The sequence below is a fragment of the Scomber japonicus genome, chromosome 5 (genome assembly GCF_027409825.1).
Source record: "Scomber japonicus isolate fScoJap1 chromosome 5, fScoJap1.pri, whole genome shotgun sequence".
Lineage (NCBI taxonomy): Eukaryota > Metazoa > Chordata > Actinopteri > Scombriformes > Scombridae > Scomber > Scomber japonicus.
In genome coordinates, this window is record NC_070582.1 from 27,841,449 (window position 1) to 27,855,163 (window position 13,715).

At 38.8% G+C, this 13,715-nt stretch overlaps 1 protein-coding gene across 1 annotated transcript in view; it reads right to left on the minus strand.

Annotated features, from left to right (window-relative positions):
- The window catches only part of si:ch211-212o1.2 (uncharacterized protein LOC492735 homolog), a 43,696-nt gene that overhangs the window by 11,735 nt on the left and 18,246 nt on the right, over positions 1 to 13,715 (minus strand). Inside the window, exons 2-3 of the mRNA XM_053319351.1 lie at positions 6,217 to 6,336; positions 5,914 to 6,005 (exon numbers count right to left, since the gene is read on the minus strand). Coding sequence (XP_053175326.1) covers positions 5,914 to 6,005; positions 6,217 to 6,336 — 212 coding nt within the window. The remainder of the gene's footprint in view (positions 1 to 5,913; positions 6,006 to 6,216; positions 6,337 to 13,715) is intronic.

Sequence of the window (13,715 nt, forward strand, 5' to 3'; positions counted from 1 at the left end):
ATGTAACATCGAGCGGCAATGCTACAGCACCCTGTAAACAATGGAGAATATACCTTTGTTGCTTTTTGTTTGATATGCCAACTTTCCTTTTTTTCTTAAATTATGGAATCTGGGATATTGAGGTTACATTGTATGCTTCTGATATGCCTATTTTACCACCTTAGACACGGGTAAAAAGGTTTTTTTAACTACAATTTGGCTTGTTTTTTGACCCCAGAGTCAGATGTACAAATTGAAAAGGCACATTAAAATAGAAAATAAACCTAATGTTCCCTCTGTGACCTTGGCAGCAAAACTCTCCCTTAGATCCCGGAGACCATACTGGCCATACTGGGCCAACGACTTTGACAGATTGAAAATGCAGTTTCCAGTAGCAGCTGTTACTGCTCCGTGGCCTTCACTGCTGGAAAGATTATTTATGATACAATGACAGCAGACTCTTCTGACTGTTAGGTATCCCATTATGGTCAAGTTATGGAGGGCACGACTCCATATGTGCAGACAAACATGTGTTATATCTTCATTAATGCTTCTTCATGGTGTCTATACACTAGCACAGTCTGAAAAACATCTTTAAAAGAGGTCTTAACAAATGAAGACAACAGGGAATAAAGAAAAGACATACACATGAACATGTGCATTACATGCATACACGAAAAATGAATAAATAGATAAATAACAAAGAGCAACACTGTCTTCAAATTTTTCATCTAGCTTTATAACCTCTACCATTATTAGCCTCAGGTGTTCTCCATTGTGCTCGCCTTTGATATTCAAACTAACCTTAACTGGGAGCACAGACGTGCTTTATTCTCTGTCTCACAACACACACAGACATAAAACCAAAATCAAGGTGTATGCCCTGTTTTTCTGGCACACCTCTCACACACACACACACACACACACACACACACACACACACACACACACACACACACACACAAACACAAACACACACATGCATATACAGTTTATTTTCTAGCCTATTGTCAGCCCTCTCTTCTCTGCAAAGCTCCATTCTTCTCTACCAGTTAAAGTCTTTATTAGAAGTCTCCTACAGTGTACGACACACCATGCAAATCTGTGACTGCCGCTGTGCCTTTGGTCCCAGTAACTACCCCAAACCCCAATAAATACCACATGATAAATAAACATCAAACCACATAGTACCTTCAACAAATACAATAAAGTCACACAGGGCTTAAAAAATAAAAATAAAATAATTGTTTAGACTCAACTGATGGGACAATGCATGTACGCCACATGTGCAAAAATGTGTTTTTATCTAAATGACACCAACTGAGCCTCTTGAAAATTGTACTCATTAAGAAAAATACACTAGCTTCATTGCAGACTGAGAGAAATTATTACATTAAAACCCAATTAACACAAAATGTAAACATATTTGAAATCATTCATTAGATTTCATCACACTAAACAGACTGTAAATAAAGCCTTTCTGGAGTCACTTAGCTTCAAACTGTATTGTAGGAATGGGATTTATCTTAAAGCTGTGATGACAAAGCCTCAAAACCCAACACTGACCTGTGTAGAAATGATATGTATCCCCTCCAGATGTGTCGGACATACAGACGGGTGACAAATCAAAGGAAACACCAGTACAGGTCTGAAAGCTTGACCCCTACAGTGAGGAGATCTGGTGGCGCTGTTGTGGTGTGGGGGGCATTTTACTGGCATGGTTTGGATCCACCTGTACCCCTAGAGGGAATGATCACTGCAAATCAATACAAAGTAGTTCTGAGTGATCACCTTTATCCTATGATGAAAGATTTCTATCCTGATGGGAGTGGTCTCTTCCAGGATAACAATGCCCACATCCATAGAAGGGGTAACTGAATGGATTGATGAGTATGTAAATGATGTGAATCATATGCTATGACATTCACTATGATAGATTTTTGGACCAGCGCTCTCTACCACCATCATCAAAACACAACTGAGGGAATATCTTTTGGAATAATGGTGTTCATCCCTCCAGTAGAGTTCACACTTGCAGAATGAATGCCAAAGAGCATTGAAGCTGTTCTGGAAACACATGGTTGCCAAACACCTTACTAAGACATTTTATGTTGATTTTTTCTTTAATTTGTCCCTCGTCTGTGTATAAATATTCTGCTTGGCTCTAGAGATGCTCCGATTGGACTTTTTCAGTCCCGATAACGGTACTGATACCTGGGCTTTGCATATCGCCGGATACCCATTACAGATCTGATACCATAGTTGAATTAATATACTGTACATCTCGTCGTGTGGAAGAGACTGAAGGCATCATGCTTGACTTAAACATTACTTTCCTAACTTTGTAAAACAAAATGTAACAAATTAACACAAAGATATAAATGTACTGAATTGGTTTTATTATTAAAATAATAAATTGTGCATCGGCTCTGTATTTGTTGTGAATCAAGTCTACCAGCATGCTGTGTGTGCAGCTGACGCATGATACAGCATGTGGCACAAACATAGAATTGAAGTGAATAGATCAGCCCCATGATTAGATTCACGATCTGCTATTTTGTCAATATTTGGGCCGATATTAATATCTGATTGGTGCATCCCACTTGGAACAATAATGTGTCTCTGATATGGTTTTTCCACAAAAAAGAAAGTATAATTACTTTCAAAAGTGGAGTTGTGCTGCTGTTGAAAGCATTTAGGGGAACAACATAAGTACATTGTTAAAACAAACACAAAAAATAGTGATGTAACCTGGTCGCTATGTTTTTATGGAGTCCTGACATCACACCCTGTGTGCTGTTATTAGCTGGGGGCTTCACACCCACAGCCCAAAGATTGAGGTCTTTGTAGATACACACACTGCCACAAACTTCTAGTGGGTCATAAGGGATTACTTTTGTATGAACCTATAGTTGTTTTTTTAATGGAAATCCTACATAGTTTACCTTTAACTACCAAAATACTTGGTAGCATTCATGCAGTTTTGTAATTTCCTATGTTGTGTTATATTCATAAAATGTAATTTAAACTCTTTCCAGTTGACATCATTCAGCTGAAACGTACATAAACATGAACATAGTGCTAGGCTAACATTAGCTTTGTCAGTTGACTCGGTTAGCTAACAGTTACACCTGGCAGTGCAACTGGGTTTAAATATTTGGTAACAGCTAATTAGTTTGTGTGGTGAGGGCCACAGATGGTGCGACTGGCTCCTGGACTCCATGCAGCTGTCTCTACTGAGGTTTCACAGCTTTATGACAGAGCTTTTACTGTATGTAGGCGGCTCATCTGCTTGGAATGAACTACAGAAAACTACAGCAGTTAGTCACTTAAAACAAGTCTAAATATTAAGTTATGGGAACTTTGAAGACTCAAGTGAAAAGATTGTCTGTTTAGTTTTGTGGATCAGAGTCAGTGTGCAGGTCTTATTTGTGATGGTACATGACACAGCTACAGACTGGATTCTGTATGTCCAGAACAATGAATTGTGAGGAACTGAATACAACTCTGCAGCATGAGTGTTCAATAGTGTGCAACAGAGTGCTGTCTAGTTATAATAACATTATTCAAATAACATGCAAGACTACTTTTATTTGTCTTTTATTCATGCTTTTATCATCATATCGTTATCAGGACATAATAATTTCATAATAATTTCTAAGCTTGTAGTAGAATGCAGATCATGTGACTAATCACATTTAGTATAATTCAACAGTGAATAATACAAATATTACAATATCATTAATCATAAAATGGTAAAATATGGGTGCAGCAAGCAATGATAATGTCGTTATAATTAGGATGCCTCACGATGCTCAAAACACACATCAGCTTCCACATTTCAACTAATTAATTATCAATGAATATTTCATAAACAGAAGACAGAAGATGAAATACACACACACACACACATATACACACACACACACACCTCATCCCATTAATCAAAACATTCACAGGAACCAATCTGCATGCTGCACCTGATCACTCTGATTTTAATTGGCTGAAATGAGACTAACCTTTACTTTAATTGGCTGAGGGAAATGTAGCAAAATCTGTGCTTGCGTTAATGTAGGTGATGTGTTTTAATGTGAGATGAAATGTAGGGGCATCCATCTTTACACACACCTACGCATATATGTGCATACATGTGGGTATGGTATGGTATGGTGGCACGGTATGGTGACAGGTTATGCAGGTTCAAGGTGAGGTCATTCATAGCGTGGCTCCATGTGTGTACAGTATAAGTGTGTATGACTCAGTGTGGGTGTGTGTCATGTGTATTGGGGACCATGGACATTACTGTCTACAGGGAGATCCCTCTGTGAGACAGTGACATTTAGTTTCCAGGTCACAATAGCAGGCCTGAGGCTCTAGGGAGTAAGGGGCAACCACCACATTGCCATGGCGATGCAACCTCTGGAGAGAAGGGAGAAAGAGCTGGAGGAGACACCATGCAGAGCAATAACTTCACTGTAGATCATAATTCCAAATAATAAGTTTTGTATATTCTTATATATTCTTATAAAACCTCCAACACCAAAAATCCTAATGAACTACCAGACACTGTTGCTATGGAAAATTAAGCTGCTACATGTGACTTACCAGTAAATACACATGAAAGAAGTGGTGTGGTGAAAATCACATATGCAAGCAGCAAGTCCAAGAGCCAAGGAAAATACATATGTGAAACTGTTATAAGGGACAGCTTTGACTCAGGAGGTAGAGCGGTCGTTGGAAGATTGGATTCCCGGCTCCTCTTAACCCCAAATTGCTCCCGCCAACGGTGTGTGAATGAGAATGAATAGTTAACTTCCTCCTGATGAGCAGGTTGGCACCCTGTGTGGTAGCCCTTGCCATCAGTGTATGAATGTGTGTGAATGGGTGAATGAGATGTAATGTAAAGCAATTTGAATGGTTGTAAAGACTAGAAAGGTGCTATATAAGTACAGTTCATTTACCATAAAATGGTTAAAGGTCAATTACAGTACACTGACCGTAAACAGAGAGTGACCTTTCCCTTTATATTTATAATAACCTGCATTTTTTATTTAACAGCCTTCTGTCAATACTTATACTATGTTTTTATTTGTTTTGTTGACAGTTTACAATTTTTGTTGTTGTTTAAATGTTTTATTGCCATTTTCTTATTTTTTTCTACTTTTAGTTTGGATTTGATTTCTGCCAATTGTAAAGCACTTTGTAACATTATTTGACAGGAGGTAGATAAATAGACTACCATTGCTAAAACTGTTCAGTAGTAGTGGTAGAAATATCATTATCATTATTATTAGTAGTAGTAGTAATATTAGTAGTAGTGTAGTAGTAGTATCAGTAGTAGTAGTAGTATTAGTAGTAGTGTAGTAGTAGTATCAGTAGTAGTAGTAGTATTAGTAGTAGTAGTAGTAGTAGCAGTAGTAAAAGGAAAGGTTTAAGATATTGAGAAATGACATTATTAGCTTTCTTGACAAAAATTAAAAGATTCATACCATACCTAAACAGATCCTTCTTTTAAGTATGGTGATTAGCTTAGCTTAGCATAAAGACTGAAAAATTCTACTGTTCCTTTAATAATGTGGAGCAATGGCTCATTTCAATTGAGCATCACAGACAAATGCTTTGAAGGACCAAAAGTTTAACGATAAACCCTGATTCAACATCTAGAGGAAAAAACAAAACCCATATGATGAAGGGTAGATCAACTTGAAGATGAAAAAAAAAGAATTTGGATAATGTTGCTGGTCAAATCTTCATCCTAAGCACTCTAGAATAAGGTTGCCAATTTAAAAATACTGAAGAGCTGCAGCCACAAATGCTATTTGAAATTCAGAGCAACACAACAGAGATTGTTACATTTGTAAGGCTTAGTTTGTAGTGAATTGACGGTAAAGGACTAGAAGCTGTTTAATACACCCTGACTGTGTGTGTGATCACCTTGCCAATAACAGGGATGTCCACAGATCCCCAGGTATCCGCCCCCCAGTGTACCATCCCCGATGCAAAGTCTGCCGTCACTATTCCTAGAACTGGCACACAAACACAGAAAGAGATAGAAGACAAAAGGAGTAACAAATGTTGTCAGTAGACGAGTAAGCAAACACCACAATTACAATATTATAAAATTGTTCATCTGGACTGTACACTTATATTACTGCCATGTGTCACTAATGTGTCAGAAGCTTTATTTCAGTCAGGTAATGTCTGTTCCATATCAACCGCTTCTGACGACCGACTCACCGATACCGAGGATGATCTTGAAGATGTGAACGGTGTAGAAGTGCAGGAGGAGGAAGGAGAAGTTGATGATGAAAAGGAAGAGGCACAGAATCACGCACACCCACTCCTGGAGCCGCTTACCTGAGAAAGACACAAATAACAATATTTTTAAAAAAACACACATTTTAGTTATGGAGTTAAGGAGAGGAGAGGAGAGGAGAGGAGAGGAGAGGAGAGGAGAGGATGTATTAATGAACTGGGTGAGGTCCCTGCAACCACTGAGAGAACAAGTCACTTCTTACCAAGGGTCAAAGAACCATTCAATCACAATGACTGTATGTGTGTGTGTGTCCAGGGTGTTAATATGTAATCAGTCAGATGAAGACAAGTGTACTCCAGGCTGCGGGGTCACGACTTCTCACATATGAAACGCTTACACTGCAACACACACACACACACACACACACACACACACAGGGTGTTTCAGGTGGGAAGCAGGCCTCTACAGGGACAAGGCCAAACTCATAGGTCAGCAGTATTAACTTATGGCTAGAGGGAGAGGGACTGACTAAAACTACTTGTACTCTAAACTTGCACATCAGCAATATTATGAGAGAGAGGGGAGGGTCAAAACCCTTCAGTCACGCAGCCCTGAAGATTAGAGATACTGAATTATTGAAACACACACACACACACACACACACACACACACACACACACACACACACACACACACACACACACACACACACACACACACACGCGCGCGCGCGCGCGCGATCTATAGCTAATCTAATATGGCCGAGCAGTATATCTTTCTGCAGAGTTTTTTATTAGAGTGGAAACTGCTTATAGTGATCACAGTTAGAGTCAATCAACCACTTACATGGATCAAAAAGCTTTGGATAGAATCATTCTGCATGAGAAATGAAGAAAAGGAAAAAAAATATTATTACACTTATAGTTATAATAATCATCAGCTTATAGAGATCAATTTGACCCAGACAGATGTGATCACTATAAGCAGTTTTTAATGTACCTTCCTTATGACTTTTATTTATTGTCTCCTTTTCTTTATTCTGACTCATTTGACCTACTGTATCTGCACATTTGATATCTCACAGCACACTTAAATATAAATATAAATATACTCTTCAGTTTAAGCCACTTTCTTTCGTTCTTTGTCTCTCACCCCCTCCTCTATCCTCCCCCATTCTTCTAATCCTCCTTTCTTTTGCCAGTCTAATGCGCTTTTACAACTTTAATGTCTTCTGATCCTAATGTATCACAGCATTAGCAGCCTATAAGATATTCATGACAGTTTTTTTCTTTAATAAAGCACACTGGCCTGTGAGTTTGCTCGCCTATAGACCTGTGCGACTATGAATATGCTATCAGCCTCTCATAAGGTATGGAGTGAAGTGGTCACGGGAGATTTATAATATGTGATTATGGATATTTTACGAATCGTCAAATGTGACCCTTCACCTTCTAAAAATAGATGGTGTCAAAGTTGTAAAAGAGACAGATGGCTAATTCAAGTGAAGACTGAAGTTCAGCTTCTCAATGAGTTTGACTATGTAACTCAATGATGTGTTTTTTTTTAGTTTTTATGTTTCGGCTATTTTTGGTTAAACATGATGCAGAGAAAAATAATCAAGTATTTTTCCACATATTTCAAAGTTAAAGGTATAATCAGACATTTTGAGATATACACTTATTGGTTTTATTGTTAAGAGTGGGAGGACAGGGTTGACACCACTCTCTTGTCTGTGCCGAAATTACAGCCAGAAAATGGTTAGCTTAGCTTAGCATAAAGATTGGAATCAGCAGGGAACAGCTAGCCTGGTTCTGTCCAAAAGTAACAAAATCCATCCAAAGTACCTCGAAAACTCAACACGTTCTATCTCATTTGTTATGTGCACAAAAAATAAGCGTAAAAAAAATGTGTGGAGTTGCAGGGGTTAGCAGAGACAAAAATCAATACACCTGGCTGCAAAGTAGTCCAGTGCTTAAATCCCCCCAATAAAAACCACACATTTTTATTTTTATATGCAACTTAATGAGCTTTAGAGCAACTTTGGATGGATTCAGTTACCTTTTGACAGAGTCAGGCTAACAGTTTCCAACTGTATCTTGTCTTTATGCTAAGCTAAACTAACTGCTGATGTAGCTTCATTTTTAGCATACAGACATGACAGTACCAATCCTCTCATCAAACTCTCTTCAAAGCAAGCAAGCATACTTTTCAACATATGAAACTGCTGCTTAAACAAACATAACAATTATCAGTTTATTTAGTCTAGGTTAGGTAAAGAATTCTTAGAGATATATGTTTAAGCGCTTTTGTGTGGCTGGCTGTTAGAGCCTGACCGATATATCCATCAACCGATAATGGCCTCAATCGAAGATATATCAGTATCAGTTTATGCAATCCAATATGTGCCAATACTTTTTTTTAGCTATACATATATAGTAAACTGCATTTCATATGTATTTAATCCTCCTTTTGTTTTTTTTACTAATTCAAGTTTCATACATATTAAATTCCAAGTGAAGTTTACTGTTTGAAAGCACTGATGTCATTTTATAAAAATTACAATAACACAGCCTCCATTACATATCTTTGTTAGTAAGTGTTTGATAACCAAAGTGTTTGTGTTTGATAACCAAATTTGAGGGACCATTGCAATAAATGTGTGTTTATGTACATGTTCTGTATAAGATTATCGGCTGATATATCGATATCGGGTATTTTTTTTACTTCCTAATATCTGTATTGGCATTAGACCTAAAGATTTACTATCAGTCAGGCCCTACTGGCTGTGGTTTGTTTTGTGCCCTATGTCTTCTGCTGTACACAGCCCCCTCTTGTGAAATAGATGTTAATCTCAATCAGATTACCTAATTAAATAAAGTTATATCACTTTTTCAGTAATTCTGACTATACTAGCACAAAATGTATCACAAAAGACACACACTACCCCATGTGTTAGGCAGGTAACACATCTGTAATCTGCAGCATACAGTATCTGCTTCACAGACACAGTAAAAAGATAACAGTAGATTGAGCCTTTTGTGCTTCAGCAGGTCACACTGATCAACAAGTCAAATGTAATGTCTCTGAGAGTCCTGCCTTCATTCCAACAGACTGAAAGGACAGATCAATTATATTCATTTGAACTGCTGCTTTAAAAAGGACTCCTGCAGCTCTTTCACTTCTGGGCATGCCATCAGCAGTGTTGGTTAGAAGGGCTAGACTCTCTTTGTTAAGTCCTTTGGCCTTTTCCTTATGAAATGTGAACCCTAATCACAGGAGAACATTAGGCTCAGGTCTGGACTCTATAATCAGCCAGTTTTACATCCTTTCAGGGCCAGAGAACCGGTGTGCACCAGTAGGAAACTTGACTGATGCTTCCGAAGGCAATTTACAGGTTTGCAGCTTTGAAATGAAGCTGATGTCGTTTTTAAAAATTGATGATTTCTCCTCTGTCACACTGACGTAGCTGGCTGCTGAATACAACGGTAACAGGAATGTTTGTGGGCAGCATTCCTGGAAAAATGAACTGCTCACCCTCAGCTGAGCTAATCCAAACTGAAATATGAGGCAGACACGGGTAAGACAATGGCTGCTACTTTAAGGCCCCATTCATTCTAAGAAACATGAGCTGCACTGAAGACGTGAGGATAAGAGAAGGGGAGAGGCAGATAGAAGTTAGGACTGAACACAGTGGAAATAAATAGAATATAGTTTTCCTAGATTCCCACCTTACTTATTTTCAAATAGTAATCTCACTTTGTGCATCATGTGTCTCCTAAACCCTCCTGTCACGTTCTGAGTTGCATTCTTCCAATGAAACTTGACGAGTTTAAAAGTTCTCCTAAGTGACACATCGCAATGTATTGTCTCTGTGCCTGAAGGCAGATGTGCAAAGTAAAATATTTTCCTGGTGCATTCAGCTCAGTTGTGTTGTATTGGGATTACTTTACAGAGTGTATTACAAATACTGGGTTCCTTACATGCAGCCCAAGCTCAGTGCAGTAACTTCACCTGTTTTCATCATTTAGTCCAGGTCATTTGTTTTCAGTACACACAGCCTCAGTCCACACTGAGGTTAAGTAGAGCACAGTTAGTCCTGTTGTCTCCAAGCTTCATGTGACACCATTTTCTACACTCTGCCCCAAGGTACACACACACACACACACACACACACACACACACACACACACACACACACACACCTCAAGGGATGAGTACACTAAAATTCAGTCTCTCTCTGCATCTGTACCCACACACACACAGACACACACACACACAGACACACACACACACACGCATACTGTAAGCACTCATACACAATGATGCTCCAACTGATGGATTTTCTAACACATGCTCACATCTCTCTTGCGCAAACACACACATCCTTCTGACACATACACAAATTCAGACACTCCATCTCCGTCACATAGCCACACACACAGACACACACGTTCCCCATTCACACACACACACACACACACACACACACACACAGTGCAGGGCCGTGGAGCAGTGGGGCGGCTGTCAGGTGATGTGCGTCAGTCCTTGGATCCTCTGGTTCCCTGGTGAGGGGAAGGAAACTAGGACAGGCCTCCGCAGAGTGAACACACACACACACACACACACACACACACATATACACACAACACACAGACACATACTCACTCACACACACACACACACACACACACACACATACACATAAGCCCTTGTCCCTCAGGCCATGGCATTGCTGGATATCACACACAGCTACAGACAGACACACAAAAACAGGCTTTACAAGCATGTATGTATGAACGGACATATGCTAGCGTGTTTGGGCACACACAAACACACACACTCATCAAACACACACTTCTCAATCTACATCACACACACACACACACACACACACACACACTCTGTCTAAACATGCCTATACACTTGGAATACAAATACCAAAATTAAAGACGTACACTTAGACACATGTAAACACACACACTGGCACACACACACACACACACACTTAGGGCCAAAGCAGCGCACTCATTAATATCATTCTGACAACAACTAGCTCCCTGGCAACCTCTCTGCCATCGCTCACCCAGCAGCACCCCCCGCCTGCGAGCGTGCACGCGGGTGTGCACGGGGATTTAACCTGGGCGGAGCCGGGGGAGGGGAACGAGGGGTGCTAATAGGCTGAAATTAATCAACGCCGGCTGATTCGCTGTCTGGGGAATGAGTGGCGGGCAGCAGGCAAGCAGGCAACACATCCTGAATACTAATGGACTAATGGAGACAGAAAGTATAGACCCCTTTACCTCTATCTGTTATGTGTCAGGTAACAAGGAAAGAGAGGGAGTGACTGAAACATGTTAAAACATATAAGCAACAAGAAAAGAAATAAAAGTGGGAAATGAGAGGGGGAAGCAAATAAATACACAAAAATGAACAAAATGACTTCCTGGGAAATTCAAATTCAAAATCTAACTTAACATAACTGGAAAGGCACAAAAGATGAAGCCTCCTGTCTGTCCAGCTCCAGCTACTTTGAACTTTCTATATTAAGATTAGTCATCATAAACTAACATAAGTCAGAGAGAGAGAGAGAGAGAGGGTGGATCTGTCGGGGGGGGGGGGGGGGGGGGGGGGCTGCATTTTACCTGACAAATCCCTGTGTCAGGATTGTACACATCACATTGTTCCTCAGTGGTCAGCTTCAGTTGTATGTTAGTACTGATGTGGAGAGCAGTAGTTAGTATTAGTGGAGCCAACAATATAAGTGTTTACACCCAGCAAATAACACTTACTACAAAGCTCTGGCTCTCCAGAAAGAAATCCATTTTATCAATGAAACAAATCTTGAATCTAAGAGACACTGAGCTACATTTAAAGTGATTTCCAGTCAACTGTCTTAAACTTTAAATGACATACTTCTCTTTACAGTTTGAAGGGTTTTGGATTGATGTCATCTCATATTATGGGTCCAACGAATTCATAGAATGCAGGCCAAGGTGATCATGGTGTAATTTAACCCTTACATACTGTTCAGGTTCATATTTGACCCATTTTTGACATCTGAATGCAGTAAAAACACTTTCTAGAGCCTTAAATTTGTTGTGCTCCTAATTTGGGAGGAGTACTTAAAAAAACATTTTTGTGATGATGACTGTTTGACCCATATTTCCTTAAAACATTCAAAAATCAACATTTAAAAACATATTGTTGGATTCTTTACATTTAATATAATTCATTGAAATAATTTTGTTCTCCTATTTTATGTAACAAAAACAGAAGAATGAACTCTTTACTTTGCATCAATGGGAAAATCTCAGAAAACTCAATCATACAGTTGCATGAAAATTTGACACTAAGTACAAACAGAGTGAGGAGAGTCCTTACAATGATCCCTGCTTGAAACAGAACAGCAGAGTCAGGACTTTCCACATCAAACCTGATACAGTTGAAAATCTGTGGAATCTGATCCCTCTTTTCCGTTTTGGCTGTCCATCCTCAACCATCAGGTAAAGGAGGAGAAGAGGGGAGAGATTTACCGTCCTGGCAATCCATTATGGATGCATTTTTCTGATCATGCAATGAAAACACAAGTGCAGATGACAGTCTGGAAAGACTGAGGTGAAGTCCAAGCAGATGACTGTGGATAACCAAAAAGTCAATTAAATAAATAAGTCAAATGAAAGAATAAGAGAAAAGGTTTATCAAAAGAGTAAAAACTAGATTAAAAAGCCAAAGAAAGGTCAAATTAAATAAATTTTATTTTAATAAAAGCTGGACTAAAACTATAGGTTAAAATCGAGTGACAAACACATACTGTACATTACAGTATACTGCAAAAAAGTATGTGGACATGTGGGTCTGGGGCTGTTTATCCTAGTTTAACCCTTTAACCCTTACATGCTGTTCATATTCTGACTCATAATTAAAGTCTACACCAATTCACATTCATAAATTCTCCCATCCGTCATTGATTTATGATTTTTTTTTAAATAATTATACATTAGCATATTTAACATTTTTGTTTCCATTTTAGTACATTGTGGGTCCCTTTAGGAGAAGTCCAGCTGTTTTTACAGCTCTCACATGTAAAAATGAACAGTATGTAAGGGTTAAATTAATGTTACTGCTCTATTTATTTTTTTGCTCTAGGCCTATTTAATCAGTACTAATAATATCCCTGTTTATAGTAACTTAAATCCTAAAACAAATGTTACAACATGAAGTATAATCATCAGCTAAAGGAGAGGAAACATTCTTATTCAAATAGATAGGTGTAGATAGGTCTATCACTCACATTACTCACAAGTCAGTGCTGCTAATGTTACAGGATGCAAACTAATAAAGAATACAAAGGACAGAGAAAATAGCACATGATGGATGTTTCATGAAAGTGGCTCGGAAATGCAGGAATGTCTTAAAAGAGCCTAAAAAAGATGAAACTCACAGCTAATGTGATCCAACTAATTCAAGCCTGGTGTAAGAA